Raw genomic sequence first — 18,882 nt, forward strand, 5'->3', positions numbered from 1 at the left:
TTTGCTGCTTAATTTTTCCTACATTTGTAATGCTGTAGGCTTGAGGTTTTATTAATTGTAAGAGCTAATGGTGTAGCCCCAAGGGTAGTCCTGACTTTGTTTTGCACTGGCTGCTTTGGTGAGAGGGACTTTGGATTTAGAAAAAAGCAGTAAGAGCAGTGCTGAGCTAACTCTTTCCAACAGCTAGTGTCTCAGGCCTAGGACTACTTATGCTGTGAATCTCTTTTGCCTGATTCTTCATTTTGGTTCATATTATTCTTCTTTTCCTAAACTATGAGGACTTACAAACTATTATTTTTTGCTCTCGTTTAAAGACAACATTCATTTAATTGAATGTTTCTAGAAAAAATATCGTAAAGCCAAGAATGAAAGTTTAATGTAACTTTCTTTTAATTGAAGACAAATAAAAGAACCAAGGGCTCAAACACTTTTTAAAAAGACATCATCTGTTCCCCAATGTCTTCTCTCGAGCAAAATATACAGCATATTTATATAACATAACTACATTCAAGTAACCAAACAGAATTTACATTTTCCCACATAGAGAAAATAATGCACATGATTCACATACCTTAAACCCAACCATGCATAAAAGACCACTGCCAGTAAATCAGCAGTTACACATAATTAATCACACTATGGTGTATTATTCTGAAATACCGACAACCTCGTTGGACTGCATAACACTTAACACGTGAAGTTCTCCGTTTTAACTTTTAACCCCGCTTTAAAGTCCGACTCGAGCAGAGACTATTTGTCTAAGATCTGTTCAAATTTGGGGTTAATAAAAGAGAATCCATCAAATGCCGACTGATCCATGGACTCAATCAGGTTTTTGTCACTGTAAGATAATCTTGGCTTCTCGTTCAGAAATTCTCTGTCAAAGTTGTTGTAATCACTTGCTGATTTCTGTGTTAAATGAAAAATAAGGAAGAGAGTTTGAGGCAGTGGCTGCAAACTTTCTTTTTTCCTTCCAAAACAAACTGCTAAATATAATAGCTTAGTGAATGGTAGCTTGAACCCCTATTTAAAAGAAATAACTTCTCTATCTCTATGCCTGTTGTAACAACAGTATAAAATTATAACTTGGCAATTACTTATTGTTAGCTGAAAACAAATAACATTGACTAGCTTTGGAAAAGAACCACCTGGATTTGTGATAAAGTTTCATTGAATTACCCAAAGATTCTGTGTGGAGAGAAGCAGTTCATTTACATTGAAGCCCAACACTTCTTGGTATTAACCAGTATTTTTTAAACTCTGGAAAGCATTTTAAGTTGTGTGCTTGTTCAGAAAAAAAGCCTGATGCGTTATGATGCGTATTGGTGTCTGGATAAAAGGTAACATTAGTGTACGTTTCATGAGAATTTGCATTAGTAAAGAAGACCAAGTTTTCCATTCCAGACCTCCAGAGCTCACTCTTGCAGGGTCCTTACGTTTCCAGAGCGCGTGGGAACATACTACGTGAACCTCCTGTTCTTGGATGGAGCAACTCTCCTGCGTCAGGTACGTGAGCCCATTTTAGAGAGACTGTGTTACCTCCAGGCACTTTATCTGGACCAGTACGGGATGGAGGAAACCTGTTTTGGATTTCTAACTAACTGAAGATGAGGCGAAGCAGCAGCCGCCCACGTTGACGCAGAATAGTAGTGTGTGCTCTGTTCTTTACATGCTTTTCAGGTAACATTAGTCGCGTGCACTTACAAATAGTTCTTGTATGTTCAGTAGTAGTTTAGAGAATGCATCTTTTTGCCCTGGTGGAGACTAGGCCAAGTTTGAAAAAGCAAAGCATAGATTTAATGCTTATGCAGAGAATGCTTGCAGACAAATACCAGCTGAGTAGCTCAAAGGTGTTGGTCCTTCTCCAGTGTGGCAATACAGGAGGAAAAAATCCAAGAAACTATCAACAGCGCTAACTTCTTGAGGCATACAAAATGTTGCATTTCCCCAATGATTTAAAAATTTAAGAAGGATGGATATCAGCTATTAATTGATTTGCCTGAAGACAATATTAGTGAAGAGGTTCCTTTGGGTGGTATAGGAAGACAGTCTTAATACTAAAACAGGAAGATTTTTGGGGCAGTCAGAGGATTATAGTGCAACTGGACTCTCTAAGAGCAGTGGGGTTTGAGATAGACGTGTGTCTGGTTTATAAATATGAGAAAGAACTACAACAGGACAGTTTGGGTAACGAACAGTTAAAAGAATCACCTCCCTCCCCACCCCTCCAAGACTGACATTTGCAATACTGCTGCAGGAACAAAGAATAATACACGTACCACTTTCGGCCTGAAAGGAGGGTCTACCTCCCTTTTCTCTAGTGCTGCCCAGTTGATGGTTTTGAAGAACGAATGGTCTCTGATGTTCCCAGTGACCCCCAGTCGTCTTGTTGGATCCCTTTCAAATAGCTGCAAAACAAGATACTCAGTAAAGCTTCTGCACCTACTCAAAAGGTCAGTGGCACTAGAAGAAATGATGAGTACGCTGCAAAACAGAACAAAAAAAGTTGCTAGCAGTAGCCCGACCATTAGTATTCAATTCAGTTGGCTTTCCACTTTTAAAACTTGGCTTCCTGATAAACAGCGTCTTTTACAAGCCTAGCCATTTTTGCCAGAGTCCGTCCCTAGGACAAATACAGTACTGCGATCCCATGAGTGATCACCGGTCCTACCTTTTCTAATATGTCTTTTGATTCCTTGGTAATCCAGCGTGGGTAATGAGGTGTGTCCACTCGGATCGACTCAAACAACTCATCTTCATCATCCCCGTGGAAAGGAGATTGTCCAATAAGCATCTCGTACAGCAAGACCCCGAATGACCACCAGTCCACGGAGAACGTGTACCTCAAGCCTTGCAGGATCTTTTTCCGCAGCAGGAGAGGAGCAGAGCAAGAAAGGCAGGTAATCAGTAAAAGGCAGCTTCCCCATGATGGATGTATGTTAGCCTTTTCAAAAACCTGTTAACACTGTATGTCCTACATGCCAGAAAAAAGTTATTTTAGGAGGAAATAACTAGGATTTTTAGGGGGAAAAAATAATCTAGCATGGTTGACAACACTGATGTACAGCTGTAGTTTTGTTCTTGGCTACTGTTCGTGCAGGTGTGGACAACTCAAACTCTTTGCTCTCATTGACAGATTTTATCCGTTAACTTTAAATACCCTGCACATGGAAATCATCTTTCTCTAGTTTCTTTACAGGATGATAAAGGAAGGAAAGGGCAGGGGGGAAGTAGCGATGAAAGCAAGTTAGTAGCAAACAGACTTTGATGCCATTTAGAACCTGACTTATTTGGACTGTTTTGCAAGTCACATTTTTTAAAAACAACTCTGAGCACAAGGACTTTAATTCATTGAGATTCTCCTTACAAGCTGCTTGCTTTTGTGTTTTGGCTGCTGGCAGCAACACATGCCTGTTCTTTATCTGCAGTACTAATACAGTCATTGTGAGGGAGCCCCTCGTGTACGCTAAGTGTAAAGGCAGAAGGGAAGATTAATTTTTGAAACACTGAAACTTTTATCATTTCAAAAACACGTTTTTAAAGCCTGCCATAAATACTGCAGACACAGCATACTTACAAATATTAAGTACCTTCTACAGAGAACAGAGATTTAATGTTTTTACATGCTAATTATGCTTCTTTAAATCTATGACCTATTAGTCTACAAAGGAAGATAAGCAACAGCTGCTGCTTCTAACATCAGCGTATTAAACCTGCCCCCCAGCGCATGCGGCAGTGTCTACTGACCTCAGGAGCAATGTAGTCTGGGGTGCCGCAGAAAGTGCTTGCCTTGTTCTCGCCGACCACATTTTCTTTGCACATTCCAAAATCAGCTATTTTGATGTGGCCTTCTTTATCGAGCATCACATTGTCCAGTTTTAGGTCTCTACAAAAAGTGCAAAAAAAAAAAAAAGAAAGAAAAACAACCAAGTAAATGATTTTTATTTTCAGATGCATGCAGTTTCTCATTAAAATGAACCTACTGCACCATACGGAGAGGCTCTTCAAGAAAACAGTCGTCAATCAACACAATATAGACAAAATTACTACTTTGTATTTTGTGAGGGTAAGGACAAGGAGAGAATTCTCTCTCTCTCTCTCTCTCTCTCCTGCCTGAGTAACCACAGATGCCGGGGTGTAGTGGGCGACCTTATAACCCGCAACATTTGCTTGCAAATCTAACAGGGCGCCCAGTGCCGCTGTTGCCTCTGCAACAAGGCATGGGTTAACGTTTGCTTCGCTGCCTAATGTAAATCAAAGGCAGCGTTGCTGGCGTCCAAGTGCTTTTGGCAGGAGAGCGAATGTTCCAAGCCTGCCCGGCTTCAGTGTTTGCTCCTAGTTACAGCACTGGGGAGCTCTGGGCTTGCAGTCGCAGCGAATGGGTCTGTGAAGCGCCCTATCCATGCCTTTTTTCAGAATAATACTCCTCCATCAAGTAAGAGCGTTTTAATGGCATTTTCCAAAAGCCACATTCCCTCCCTTTCACTGCCATGCGTTTTTTTTTTTGTCCATCTGGCTGCAGAAGCACATACCAAGGAGAGCAGGCTGAAGAGAAACTCAGCAGCCTGTCTGCTTACCAAGAAAAACTTGAATAGAGCAGACGGTTTTACATGGGAACAGTACAGTCTTTTCTCCTTGGTAACTTAAGCTTCCAGTATCAGCCAGGCAGAGTGCCAAGTAGGTGAGGAGCTGCTCGGACCAAGACTCCCCGGGCTAACGCAGCACACCATCACTCCTTCCTCTCCCTCTCCCTTTGGACATCAGCTGCTGTTCACTTGAGCAAACTGAATATATTTCTGAGATGGGCAAATGCATTGTAACTTGTTCGAATGACGGCTAGAACAAGTTCTAAAATACATTTCCATTATGCTGATACCTGCAAAGCCATTGCTCCGTTTCTTTTATACAGTGACGTTTGTATGAATCCGAGGGATTCGTTTATGTGCAAAGTCTACCTACAACCACACCAGTCAGTTTGTGTGATTACACCGGCAAACTTCCATTATTCTGGTTGCCAAGGGGGAAAAAAAAAAAGATACAGATTCATCTCAAGCATGTTAATGCCCTTGGAATAACATCAAATCTCTAACAGAAAGCTGTTACTTCTTATGATAATTAGCAATTCTGAGATGCACCCAGTGTTATGAGAATTCATCAGTCCCGCACTGGAACTAATAGGTACTCACCTATAAATAATGCCTTTGCTGTGAAGAAACTGTAACCCACATAAAATTTCAGCTCCATAAAACCTGAAAAAAAAAGACCAACACATCTTTTAAACTGGCTTGCTCAGTTAAAACACAGTCTGTGCAGCTGGTCAAAAGACCTGCCATAAGTTTGTCTTTATGGAGTGAGAAGTAGCGTGCATTTCTTTAAATACTGGGAAAGAGAAATCCCCTATTTGATAGTACACCTGTATTTGTACAGCTTGTCGCACTGGATGTTACAGTCTGCAAGTTGATCTCTTTACCACACATCTGTGGTATCTAATGCCAAACATTCAGCGGGTCAGCAGCTGCCTTAATGCTTTGTTCCACTTCCATTCGAGAACACCGTCCCTCTTCTACTCTTTCATAGTTTATGCATGTGTTTGCAGAGAGCTATATGCATATGCCTTTTTGAAAGACAGCTATCAGGAGCTCAGTACTCACACGATTGCTTTAGCAGGGACGGGGCATTAATAGCTGAGTTAGAAACAGGCCTCAACTATCTTCTGCACCTGCCCAGTTGTAGTAGGCAGCCTAAAAGTAGCCTTGCTTCAGGGGCATTCTCCTCAAAAAGGAGGTGACGATCCAGAGCGTACGAGGGAAGGCACTAAAGGAATGCTTTCCCCTCCGCCTGAATACAAAAACAAATACAGAACTATTTCTATTTCTATATAGCACATGGACCTGAATGTTGACCCAAAACTTCAAAAAAATACATGCTGAGAATGCAAGGAGATGCTGAAGGAAGGTAAGGTGGAGGGGCTTTGTCCAAATTTTTGCTGGGGACAGTGGGAATGGAGCTAGTCCTGACCTGTAACACCGGCTACTGTCCAGTCACATCGCTGGTGCTTGGGAGTGGGTCCAGTATCCTACACTTAAAGATCTTGCCTATTCAATTATTTTAATTAAAACCCTCATATGGGTGAGGGGGGAGTAGAAAATACTATCATAAAACTAGCAAAATATTACAGATATAATAACAATAATACACTCTAAGTCTTGAGCTCCAGTGATTTCTAAAGTCATAGCTAACTGTGGCAAAATTACGCCTGCTAAAAATCAAGTACTTTCCTACTGAATAGACACCTTGCTCTTTGGCCTTCCCAGCCCCTTACTAGTATCTTGCGGGAAGTGCAGGTGCCGGCACTTCTGCACTATCATGTCAAATTAACAACAATAGTAAATAATATAGGGATTTTTTTTCCCATTCTGGTTTCTTAGGAGTTTAATTATTTCATCAATAATGAAATATTCAGCAATAATCAATAACGAAATATCCTAAAGGGCACTGAAGCGGTACCTTGTGCTTTTCATTGCTTGTCATGTTGTGGCTTACCAGGCATCCCTAGATACTTAGACTGCTAAGTATATTAAGGTATACTGCTAAGTAAATTAAGAAAACCTAACCCCATGCATCATTAAGTGAGCTTCTTCACTGTATCAAGCCCATGCCTAGAAATACATTTAGAATCATCAGCCCCTGAAACTCGAGGGGAAGACTGCTGGGAAGGGCCACAGAATTGGTAGCAGGAAAACCACAAAGATGATGTTTGTTCAGGCAGGTGGGGACGGAAGGGTTTTGGACTTACGTTGCTCTGTAGAGATCAAAACGCCCCTTGTCCTGTATGTGGAACATGAGGTCTCCCCCATTCAGGAACTCCATAACAAAGAACAGATGATCCTGTTTGCAAATCAGCAGAATGAAAAAATTACTGGTGTTATTGCAACCACAGCATGGAATGTATAAAGTGGTGATATGGCTATCAGGGACCAAGCAGTCACCTTCCTCCAGAGATATTTCTCCGTTACGTATACATCTAAGAGGGTATGAAATTGCAACACACTTGAGTATCCTGGTCTTGTATTGTAAAGCTAAATATCTCATCTTGTATTGTAAAGCTAAATATCTCATCTTGTATTCTGTGGCCTTCTAGACTTAATATAAATACACGTTTAAGTAAACTTACTGACTCCTACATGTGACAATCTGTACCCTCACCAAGAATAAATCTAAGGTCAAGGATTTAAATTCAGTTGCCTCTTACTCTAGATTGCATAGATGTTGTTTGGATCTTGTTCTGTTCTTACCAACTTATATCGGGGCAGCACTCATATTTACTTCCCACAAGGCCTGTGAACTATTTCAGAGTGCAAGAAAAGGAAATTTACTACTTTGATCACTGAGTTGTTTTCACTTGACTGCTGGTAACAGCATCCATTGAAGGGCTAAAGCTGTTGTGGTGTCCTTCATTTTTTTTTCCTTACCTTTGTCTGAAACGTGCAGTAAAGGTGCGTGAGAAATGGGTTTTCCCATGCAAGCGCCAGGACCCGCTTTTCCACCATGGTGCATTCCACGTCGTCGTCGATTAGCACCACGTCCTTCTTCAGTGCTTTGACAGCAAAGAATTCATTCTTCCCTTTCAGCTCAGCAAGCAGAACCTGCCAAATATAAATGAATAAACGACAAGATTAGAGCATGCGTATGAGAGACTGATTTTGTTGCTGATGGCAGCAGTAGGAGGAGGGTGAAGGTGTCTATAGCAGATGCCATGGCAACAAAAAAATTATTTAAGTGGGAAAGGTGGGAGAGGTTTGAGAAGGTGACGGTGCTGGGTGTAGAGATGAAGGGACAGAGAGGGGATGAGGACCACATAACGCAGGCACGGCAGTCTTCCTGTCCATGTCTTGCGAGTTTGTAAAGCCTGTTCCCTTCCTTAGGGGACAAAGTCCGTGGAGGCCATGCCACCCTTGGGCACGCACAAAGTGCGCACAGACTGAGGCAGACAGGGCAAGGCCGCGCTGCTCTCCCGCGTCTGCCCTGCCATCGGACCGGAGCCTTTCGTGCCCACTTCTGTACGGAGCATCCCTTCGCATGGTGGTGCGGAAAGGGCGATTCCTCTCACTGCTCATTAAATAATTAAAAGCTGTTGCATGTTACGTATCACTGCCGAGTTCAGACAAGATTCAGGTGAAGTATTTCTAATGCCTTTGGCAAGGATGGCTCTAGTCTGTTCTCTTAAAGGTTATCTGCCCAACCGGCTGTAACTGAGAGACCTTTCTGGTTAATGAAAATAGCCCGTAACATTGCACAGATCAGGCAAAGCAGCCGCCTTAAGCTCTGTAAGTTTGTTACATACCTTCCCGAAACTTCCTTTCCCTAGCACTTTATGGAAGACAAAGCTGTCTATGTTGAATTTTCTCCTGCTTGCAATTCGCGACGCTGTCCTGGCTGTGCCTCCCTCCCAGAGCTTGTCGTACTCGCTGTTATCTGCTAATGGAAACAGAAAGTTTAAAGTTCAATATATGCCAAAACGTTGCATGACTCAGATCCTCTGTTAGGAGTTGTGCACTTGGGACATGCTGTTTCAGGGCACCTGCTGCTGGGACACTGGCAAATCTAAACAGGAGAACAAATCAGGTGTTTTATAACAAAGTTTGAATTATTCAAGCATACTTGATACTTTTGAATTTGAATCTGTGATTCTTTACAATGCTGGGTTTAAGCAATACTTACAACAGGAATTATAAAATCAAAAGCCCTAACTTTTCCCAGTGACTAAGATAGAGAGCATAGTTTGGAGAAGAAGATACTTCACTAGACCAGCTTTTAAACAAATCACTTATCTCCTGTTAATCAGAGAAGGCTAGTCCCTCAGCCTAAGCAGAGAGGCCATGAAAAATCTGATTTATGCCTGCTGCTGGCCCATGATTCCAGCTGAGAAGCGTGAATACGCTGGTTAATCCTGATTATATCCTAAAATTATTAATTTTTTTTTTGATCCCAGCTGTCTAGCATCTGCTGGGTCATCAACACGACCCTCTGATCGTGGTTGTGCTGCCTGGTGGCTGCAGTAACCCAGGGAGGAATCTCAATGGCTGCGTCCTTAGTATTCAGCCAAACTGCCTTTGCAAAACTACCTTTTTGTCCTGTTCTGGCAAGCCAGACAAGGTAGGATATGTAGTATCAAAAGTAATTTTCTTACTGGGCATTTACACAGAACTAGTTCAATATATGGATGAATGTCCATATCACCCCAAAAAGACCTGTTATCTCATTCTGAGCATAGAGATTTCCATCTGGTATAAAGTGACTTTTACAGTACCCCCCCCCTTTTTTTTTGCATAAATTATCATAGGCTAGCAGTTATTAAAATAAGGCTTATACAATGCTACAATTCTTTAGCAATAACAAAAAAATGCAAAACCTAATACTGAACGGAAATAATTAGGATTCCGGGCAGTACTGAAACTACTTTGGCTATTAAATCTCAAGTAGTATTTTGGCTAGTTAAATTCTAACATTGATAGCATTTGTCATGGCACAGGAGTGTCTAATATTTTGTGAACAAATCAAGGTAGTTAATAAGGTGCACGGCAGATTTCAGATGGCGTGTTGTACTCGGAGTAGCGAGGTTTTCTCCAGCTCCATCATGGGAAGCCGTGTGCTGCAATGAGGAAAGCAAGCGTTTGCAGAAAGGTGACTGTGCTCATGGAGCAAACAACTCTAGGTATTTGTCTAAAGTTATGTAAGCATTGTGTGTGGCCAGGAGACTCTGAAAAAGAAATACATACTTACATTTTTAAAGAGCCCTTATTGTTTAAAAAAAAGCCTAACATAAGGCAAGAATGAGTAACTGCTTAAATTGTCAGTTTGTGTAGTCTGGTAGGTAAACAGCTAAAAGAAAATAAGGCAGCTTTTCTCACCTGTTGTATCTCCTCCTTGACCTCTAGGTTTCTTATCAAAATCTTGATAAATACCAACACTTTCTACAGTTCCAGAATCAGATCTTCGGGTAGATTTCTGAGGAGGAGGGAAGCACTTGAAATTATATTTGCGCTATTAGTTTAGAAATATTCATTACAACAACACTAGCTGTTAAATATAACATGATGGCAGTATAAACTTTTCTTTTTAATTATCAACTCAGATCACATATCTTCTTTTGTCCAGAAGTTTGGTTCACAGACTATTTAAGCCACACTCTACAGCTTCAGATCACCCAATTGCTTTACTTTCTACTCTTCAGGAAAGTACATTATTAGATTTTTCTCAACGGTCTGTGTAGTGTGAGTCATTGAAAATTATTAAAGGTATAATGGTTTGAACCCATAATGAGAAGAATTTACACTGTGGGAAAACTTCCCTTTCGGGCATGTGTTTATTTCTTGGCCCAGGAGATGGGAACCACAGTCATACTAGACACACTGAAGTCACACATTCTTGCTCTTCAGCACATGCAAACAACTTTTATTTATGAAAGATCCCCAGTATCAAGTTTCGGTAATAAAAAGATTGGAAACAGTGAGGGCTGTTGCACCAGCTCTTTCACCACACAGAAAAGCTCAAAAGTATTTGGTGAAAGCTTAGGAAAACTAAGCTTAGAGGAAATACTATCAGCCTGTGTGATGCATTTTCCTGTTGTTTTATTTCAGAGCTTGTGACTTTTATTTCAGAGCTTCCGACTCTTTATTTGCAAGCCAGAAGTCCGCAGCAGTCTGTGCATGAGAGACCAGCCACGCTGCGGCAGGAGACAAATAATGTAACCCATGGGGCCAGTGTGAATTCCAGTGGGGTTTCCTATGTGTATATCTCAGGTTAATAAAAAATCAAAAATATCTGGTATATTTCTCCCAATTTTTTTTAATTTTGGTGTTCAAGGTGAATTCAAAGTTGAAGCATGGAAAAACAGACTCTACTTTTTTGCTACCACTGTTTAAACACTATTCAAGAAGAGGGGAGAGAATAACCTTGGCCTCATAAAGGACCTAAGTTGTATTTCAGGACAACTTGTCTGTTCCTTTTAAGAATTGTTAGGTGGGATTTTTTCCCCCAATTTCAGCTTTAGGCTATCAACATTTTTATTAATCCTTTTATGAGTCAAATTAAAAAGAGAAAGCCGTTTGCATTTCCTCAGTTTCAAACTTCCATTCCCAACAAAAGCGATATGGAAGAGATTAAGCAAAAAACCAAACATGCTCCAAGAGCAACTATTTACACGACGAGCAGCAGGACAGCATACCTGGCTAACTTGATTTAAAGCTTCGGCTAGCAGCTTCTGGTTTATCCCACATAAGTTTGCCACCTTCTTCTGGCATTTATGATGCACGTTCATTCCACATTCTTAAAAAAAAAAAAAAAATTACGGACAGTTATACAAACATCATGAAAATACTATCTAGTATTACAACACAACCCACCTATTTTTCTGTGTAGTTCAGAAACCTTGTTATAGGCCTAGATAGGACATGAACATATTATTAAAATCGCAATTTTAATCTTTAACTTTGAATACACTTTTAGACACTGCCTTGCGTGAGACTCGCCAAATCTCAGTGATTCCCGTGCAAAGGGGTCGTTTTGATTACGCTCCGGGAAAAGAGCGAGGGGGACACGCACCGCCCCAAGCACGTTTCCTGACCGCGTGAGAAGCTATTGCAAAAGCTTTTCAAACAAGGCATGGACGAGCTGAGTGCTGCATCGCGTGGGTATATAAATGCGTGGGACCCGTCGGCGCGGGAGGGGTCCCGGCTGCCCTCCTGCCCTACCTTCACATTTGAGCCCCTGCTTGACGAGGCCCCAGAGCAGGCTGCCGCAGTGGTCGCAGAAGGTCGGGCTCATGTAGTTGTAAACTTTGAAGCGATGCGGCATGTCGATGTTGAAGCGCTCCTTCTGAAACTGGGAGCAGCGACAGGGTTGAGCCACTTAGCCCGAGCGGGACCAGCTTCTTAGAAAATAGCTAGAATATTATAAACCCACAATTTTTGTTTTTCCCCCCTCTGTGAGTCCGCCAGTCTTAACATCCTGCATCTAAGCCAGCGATATACATCCAAGCCTACCTAGACACCTAGCGAACACCACAAAGCACTTGCCCACATCTCCTTACGCCTCACCATTTAAATGTCTCCTAGCAGTGAACATGAGGCTACTTGCATAAAGTGCTCAGCTTTAAAAAAATATCTGAGGCTTTTTTTGTGAGATCCTGAAAATAGTGAAATCACACTTTCAAGTGGTGATGCTGTACTACACTGGTGAAAGATAGAAGAATGCCTACAGAATATGCCCAGAAGCACAGGAAAATATGTCATTTTACCCTCCCATCACAATACACCATTAGGTATATCAATACACCATGCCACAAAACACACCCAAACGGGAGAGGAAAAAAAAAAAATCAGCATTTTTGGACTTTTGAAGCCTGCCAAAATCCTTCTTGCTCCATACACAGGTCCCTCATCTAGAGGGAAAGAAACAACCTATCATTACTACCCAGCTCCTTGCAAGGGTTTTAACTGTTCTTTTATTTTCTTTTTTTTTTTTTTTTTTTTTGTTTGAAAGTTTCTTCCAGCATGCATTATATATAATCTTCAAGAGAAGACAGCAACGTGGTTGTGCAGCCAAGTACCTCCCAGACGCACTTGGCTGTTTCTGTGCAAGGTGGTGTTCGCTCGAGGGTGTTCCGTTATGTAATTAAGCGCTCTATACTATAAACATCTTGTTTCACCTCTTACCATTGTGTCCCTGCTGTTGGCTGCAGTACCGGTACACCTCCCAATGATTTTATCAATACATTTCTTATGAATAGCAGCATTGCATTCTTCAAGACATGCAGAAGAAAAAAAGGATTCCTTCAGATAATAAATACATGGCATGAGGTATTTGCATTTCAAAGAGTACAATGTGAAAAATGCATTCCTTTCCATCATCCTAGACACACCAAAACCTTTTTTTTTCCTGTCACGATGATCACCTTTTTAAAACAGCTTCCTCACATTTCTTATTATCTTTATTTCTATTTCTAAACTAAACCTGCCTCCACTAGGCAATGCCACTAGTACTTGATGACAGGAAGACAATATTATGTTTTTGAGTTTTACCCTTTGATATCCACCCTACTGTACTGGGTAATGCACAGAGATGGATCCTAAGTCAAAAGTGCTGTTTAGTTCAGCTGTAACCCCAACAATAACTGCAATCCTTTTTAGAACAGCTTTCACAACTGTTCAATGTTTTGTTAACAAAACCTGCTGTGCTAAAAGAGTGCAACTTCTCAACTGCATTATGTGCTTACAAGAAGAAACACTAAGTCGAAATTTTCATACTAAAAAATTCAGATAAGACAGAGTTGATCACAACTGGAGCCCCTTGGCTGGTCATGCAAAACTTATGTTTAATATTCACTTTGTGTGTGTGTGTGTGTGTGTGATGTGTGTGTGTGTGATTTGTGTGTGTGTATATATATCTACACACACATATATACATAAATAAAATGGTGACCATGCACTGTGCCATACATATTTACAGAAGTTTTTTTCCAATAGTAACTATTGTAACTATAGATTAGTGCAGAAAAATCAACTTACGCCTACATTTGTAGCCTTGCTTGTTGAGTCCCCTGGGGGGGGGAGAAGAAAAAAAAAAGATAAAGAAGGAACTCATGAAAGCACATGTTTGTTAGACTGAAATTTTTTTTGAAGTTGTTTTTACCATGTCAGCCAATCAAGCCTTTATCTGTTGGAATATTTATTCTAATTAATAAACTGGGCTAAGTTCTGCTATACAGAATCGTCTGTCTGAGGAAGGCAAGGTTCAAAGAAAAGGTAGTATGTTTTGTTACACCAACAGATTACGAGGACAAAACAGAAAAGAGAAGGTTTCAATCACATAGGAAGTCCTTCTTCTGACATGACTTGCTACGAAAATGGCCAAAAGGGATGCAGCTTCTTGCCCTCCATGGGTCTTTACTCTGATGGTCCTATCAGCCACTTCCCATCTCAAAGTCTGAGCGTTACTTTCTCAGATCCACGCAAAGGAAAGCAATAATCAACCACGCTCTTCCGTGAAAGCGCTGTTGTTGATTACATGCCAGATCTCACTTTTGGCTCTAATTTTTCCAATTATTTCAGTGGCAAAAATGTTCAAGTTCTTTTAATGTGAAAGACACAACCATAGCTCTTGGGCAAGACAATACCACTAGTAAATATATTTTTTCCATCTCGCACCACAAATGAAATTGTATGTTTTGTTTTATCTCAAAGTACCCGAAGCAAATTTTACAGTTATTTAGCCTTTGGGTGTGGGGGAAGCTTCGCGTTTCCTTCTTACCATACAAAATCCTTGCAGACAGAGCAAAACGTAGGTTGTCCAAAGAAGGTAGCAATGAATTCATGATTTTTGATGTAGTGGATTTTGGCTTGCTTGATAGCCCCTCTCCTGTTCATAGTTACTGTCCCCTCTTCTTCCCTCATTGACTGTTTGCAATCTGGGGGGATGGTGGGGAGAAAAGACAACATACTTTTAACACTGAAGTTATTAACAAGATTAACATTTGCTTTCCAAAAATGCTCAGTTTGCCTTTGTTTCAAACTTGTATTTTTATTTACTTTACATCTGTATACTGCAGACTTTCAGTCCAATAAGGCATGCACGGGTTCCTAGAGCCGCCCTGCCTTCGTGTTTGCAAGCACTTCACACCACTTATTCCTAGGAAGCCTTCAGCAGAGGAGCCGAGAGGAACGAGCGGGAAACGGAGTACTGCCCTGCTACAGGAATCACAACTGCAGCTGTTTCTTGACAAATTATATGCTCCTATATGTTATATGATTTAGGTATAAGAGAAATAACGTTCTACTGGAAGCACGAAGGTCTTCAGCAGCAGCAGCCTTTCCACGCTGCCGCTGCATGGGCCCTCCTGAAGCAGAACTACAAACATGAAGTGATGCAGGACCCCCTGAGCCATCGCTGGACCACGCCACTGTTTCCTTTTGACAGAAAGGCGATAAAGACCAATCTTCCAATCTCCAGGGTCATAAAATAGTGAGGATGAATGAGATTTTCAATGAGGCATTCCCATTAGGTCATAACAACTCTTGATGCCCGTCAAGGCGCCTCAGCCCTACTCCCCTCCCCTCCCTGCCCGCAGGGCATCCCCTTGGATTTGCATATAACCAACCAAGGAAACAACAAAATTCTTGGGATCTGCATCCCGTTGGCATATACAGCTCTTTCGTTACGGGGTGTAACTATTTCCACCCATTTTCCAAGGAAGCGTGCGAGAGGCTCAGAAACGAGCCTCTTGCATTGCCGTCTTTCAGCCACAACTCACACTATATAGTCTTACTTTTAAATTTTGGAAACAACAGGAGGAAAAGGTCATAACGGAGATGCACTCTTCAAGGTGCAAGTGTTAAAAGCGACTGGGATTACTGGCAATTTGACCTTAGGATGTTTTTCTTCTGGACAGAGAGCAGCTGTTGAAGGACAGTCGTTCAATGTCACTGGGCTTTGCTTTTCATGCACATGGGAACGGCTTGGTTTCCTTCACCAAGTCACCTTAACTGCAGCGCTCGAGCTTGCTGCAAAGTCATCCAGGGCCTCTGTTTCTCGTTGCTGGCTGTGCTCCTCCGATGAGCCGGCTGCCAGCACCGCTGTGCTAACAGGCTGCCCCGCTCGGGAAGCAGAGGCCAAAGTCAGCTGGGAGGTTAAGGAAAGATGAGGCAATTTACTGTAAAAAAAGGTCCGAAAGGTCCCTGGCTTCTACCACTAGATAGCAATGCACTTTTCTGAGAAACCAGCCACTGGTTCGGAAAGAAACGATGCTTCATCCCGTTTTTCTCCTGAGCAAGAGTTCACGAAACCACCAAATCCAGGCACCACGTAGGTCCCTAAGCCGCCTCTCCCCCTCCAGGAAGGGGCTGCTGCTGTTCAGACTGGGCTCACCGCACGCAACCGCCCGCCGACGGCCACGTTTCGGCCTGTAGCTGCCTGCAGACAACACCGTCCTGTGCAGCCCCGCCGCGCCGACGTCCAGCCCCCGCCCCGCTGCGCCAGGGCCCCCGGGAAACCCGGCACCGCATCGCCCCTGCAAGGAAAACCGCCTTGGCGGGAGCGGCTGCTGTTTCGCGTGGGCTGCTGGGCGCAAAGGGGGTCTGCAGCGGCGCGACTGAATCACTAACAGCAAAATAGAGAATGATTTGTTGTTTTTTCACACATATTCTCAGGGGATTCCCTGCGGAGGAGCAGCTTAAGGGACAAAATCCCTCCCTAAGGTTTGTGGGAAACTCCGTGGTTAAGGGTGAGACTAGCAGGATTCACCAGGTGACGAGGCTATGGCTTCTCCTCACACTGTAGCAACCTAATATTGCCGATATCGCGTGCAAAATTCCCAGAGAAAGCTGCTAACCAATACAGGGGAAACTGTGGTGTCTCTTCTCTATTTGGAAACCTGACATTGAACTTCATAACAACATATCTGCCTGGCATCTGTTTTTAGAGGGTAGTTAAACAGGGCTGCATCATTTGCAATCTCAACAAGAAAAAAAAAAATCCATTTCCCTTAAGCATATGTTGACCGTGAGGACTCCCTGCGCACGGCAGAACTTCAAACCCCGCTGTGAGAACACGCCACGACCTGCCTTAGTCCATAGCTTTGCCCAAACCAACCAATATATTAAAGCACGGTTGAAAACGTTTTCTCCTGCGTGCTCAGGAGGAGCAGAGAGGTCTGGACGGCAGCTGCGGGTCAAGCACATTAAGCCACATTGCATGACAGTGTGGTTCTCCAGAAGGGCTGTATCCGTGCATTGCATACGGGACTTTATTTCAGTGCCAGCCCTTCGCAGTATTTAATATCCCTACGACCAGTAACATGTCGTGCAACTGATAGTCCAGAAAACATTTGCTACCCAAAACAATATTGCTACAACTGTGCCGCACTCTAATGAACCCCAAGGTGACATGTCTAATTGTCTCAGTTTATCCCCCATAAGTTCAAGGACAAGAGAAAACCCCCAAAATAACACTATCAGAGATTAAAAAAAAAAAAAAAAAAAAGGAAAAAATATTTACCATCTTCAGAGTTCATCTTTCATTTCATTTTTGTGGTGGTGTTTATAAGCCGAGCAGAGGAACGATAACTGGGACTTCGCTTCAAATTGGGACAGGCAAAGCCTCCCTGAGCTAAAAGGCTGCTCAAATTGAAAGAGGCTTGCCTCAAATTTTACAGTACCTTATAAAATTTACTAACATTCCTGTGCAGCATAACTGCAAACCTTCTACTGCCTTGCAGTTGGCTTTGTTTGAAAGCTAATTGTGCCCTCCGGGTCAAGAAAATATTAATCTAAGAGCACAGTCGTTAAAAGGGAAAGTTTTATTTCCCACAAAGGAGACTTTGCTGGTACAAATCGCTTAGGAAGAAAACTGCTTTTTAATTTGGTCCTGGAGAGGGTCACCGTGCAGGCATTTATGCATACATAGGTCGCCTGTATATAAAACATTCACAAAATACAACAGTTTCCCCAAAGTCTACATTTCTGTGAGTTAATTTTGCTACGGCAAATCATTTTGGTTTTTGCAATCATCACGGTTTCATTTACAGGCAGAGTACGAGGAGGCGACATCTCTCTCTAAGTCCAAAAAAAAAAAATCCCCAAACTCCTCCTCCGTTCTCGGTCGCGTTGCTTGTACCCTGCTGACACCGAAGCTGCAATACCGCGATGTGAAGTTGCACGAGCCGATTCCCTCTGCTCTGAACGCTCGCTTTTCCTAACGCAAGCAAAGCAACCCAAACCCGCACACCTACATGGGAAGATGGTTTCCATTAAACTGGTGCACTCGCATTTCTACATGCAGATTGACGCAGATGCTAGGTACTGCTGAATTAATATCAAATCTGTCAAATTTTTAGAAAGAGTATTTTCTTGGCTAAACGATTAAATCACACCAACGTCCCCATTCACAACCATAAGGCCCCGTTCTGGCTTTTCAGCCCTTGTTATATTTTACTGATAACGTGAAAACCCTCCCCCAGCATACCTCATCCACAGAGAAACTTGCTTCAAATCTTAATTTAGACCCGTGCAAGATGCAGACTGTGTGAGCAGAGCATCTGCAAATCTGTTATTTACCCCATTATTTTTCGCAGATGCCTCTGAGAAGTCTCAGCTCTCCTGCTTGCTCCACACTCATCGCTACGAGCACAGAGCAAACCCGCGCATTTATAGCATATATGCACCCCTCCGTGGCATATCCCCTCTCCCAGAAACCAGATACTTTATCAAAGTTCACATGCAAATTATTTGCCTTCTGATGCATCTGATAATGTTTTAAGGAAAGAATTCACTAACCCTTTCTCCAGGAAGCTGAAGACAGCAAAATGGCAATTCTGAGCTCAAAAACGAGACCAAAAGCGTATTTCAAAAGCCTCCAGAGCTGCTAACACAGAGCAAGGCAGCCAGCAGTGCAGCGAGCTCTCCCTGTGATGCTGCGCTTTCTCGCTCGAGAAGGTCATTAACTTCATTTGAATAAACAAGATCAAGCAAAGCATTAAGCGTATTGCAACTCAAAGCTATTAGAATTAAAGCTGCTTTACAGAAGTATCACCTATTTTCAATACTAAAATAAGAGGAGATGCAGCAGAAAGAATACTGTATTATAAAATGAAAACGGGGGTCACCACAGTATTCCCTTGCTTTATTTCCATTTTCTCATGCCAGAAGAAAAACTTACAGATTTCCAGCGCAAACTTATTTTCAGCTCATACAGTGGAAGGCAGAAAAGACTGGGAAGACTTTTCCCACCTACCTCCAAATTAACTGACCAAGCCTCAGTCTGCAAAAAGGATATACAAATGAAAGGTCTCAGTGTAGCCCATCGTGGAGCACATTTTAATACCAGTTT

At 42.2% G+C, this 18,882-nt stretch overlaps 1 protein-coding gene across 4 annotated transcripts in view; it reads right to left on the bottom strand.

Moving 5' to 3' along the window:
• Positions 1–366: 366 nt before the first annotated feature.
• PRKCD (protein kinase C delta) overlaps positions 367–18,882 on the bottom strand; it is a 62,966-nt gene continuing 44,450 nt past the window's right edge. For 3 of the 4 annotated variants that reach the window (XM_064518664.1, XM_064518665.1, XM_026105373.2), the window contains 14 exons: positions 14,311–14,467; positions 13,569–13,600; positions 12,717–12,802; positions 11,754–11,883; positions 11,228–11,328; positions 9,912–10,008; positions 8,345–8,478; positions 7,473–7,646; positions 6,797–6,888; positions 5,187–5,249; positions 3,748–3,886; positions 2,672–2,860; positions 2,280–2,408; positions 367–909 (listed from right to left, as the gene is read on the bottom strand). In XM_064518664.1, coding sequence (XP_064374734.1) covers positions 751–909; positions 2,280–2,408; positions 2,672–2,860; positions 3,748–3,886; positions 5,187–5,249; positions 6,797–6,888; positions 7,473–7,646; positions 8,345–8,478; positions 9,912–10,008; positions 11,228–11,328; positions 11,754–11,883; positions 12,717–12,802; positions 13,569–13,600; positions 14,311–14,467 — 1,682 coding nt within the window. In that variant the 3' untranslated portion in view covers positions 367–750. The remainder of the gene's footprint in view (positions 910–2,279; positions 2,409–2,671; positions 2,861–3,747; positions 3,887–5,186; positions 5,250–6,796; positions 6,889–7,472; positions 7,647–8,344; positions 8,479–9,911; positions 10,009–11,227; positions 11,329–11,753; positions 11,884–12,716; positions 12,803–13,568; positions 13,601–14,310; positions 14,468–18,882) is intronic. The other variant, XM_064518666.1, reaches the window with a different exon arrangement.

The sequence above is a fragment of the Dromaius novaehollandiae genome, chromosome 12, assembly GCF_036370855.1.
Source record: "Dromaius novaehollandiae isolate bDroNov1 chromosome 12, bDroNov1.hap1, whole genome shotgun sequence".
In the NCBI taxonomy this organism is placed as follows: Eukaryota; Metazoa; Chordata; class Aves; order Casuariiformes; family Dromaiidae; genus Dromaius; species Dromaius novaehollandiae.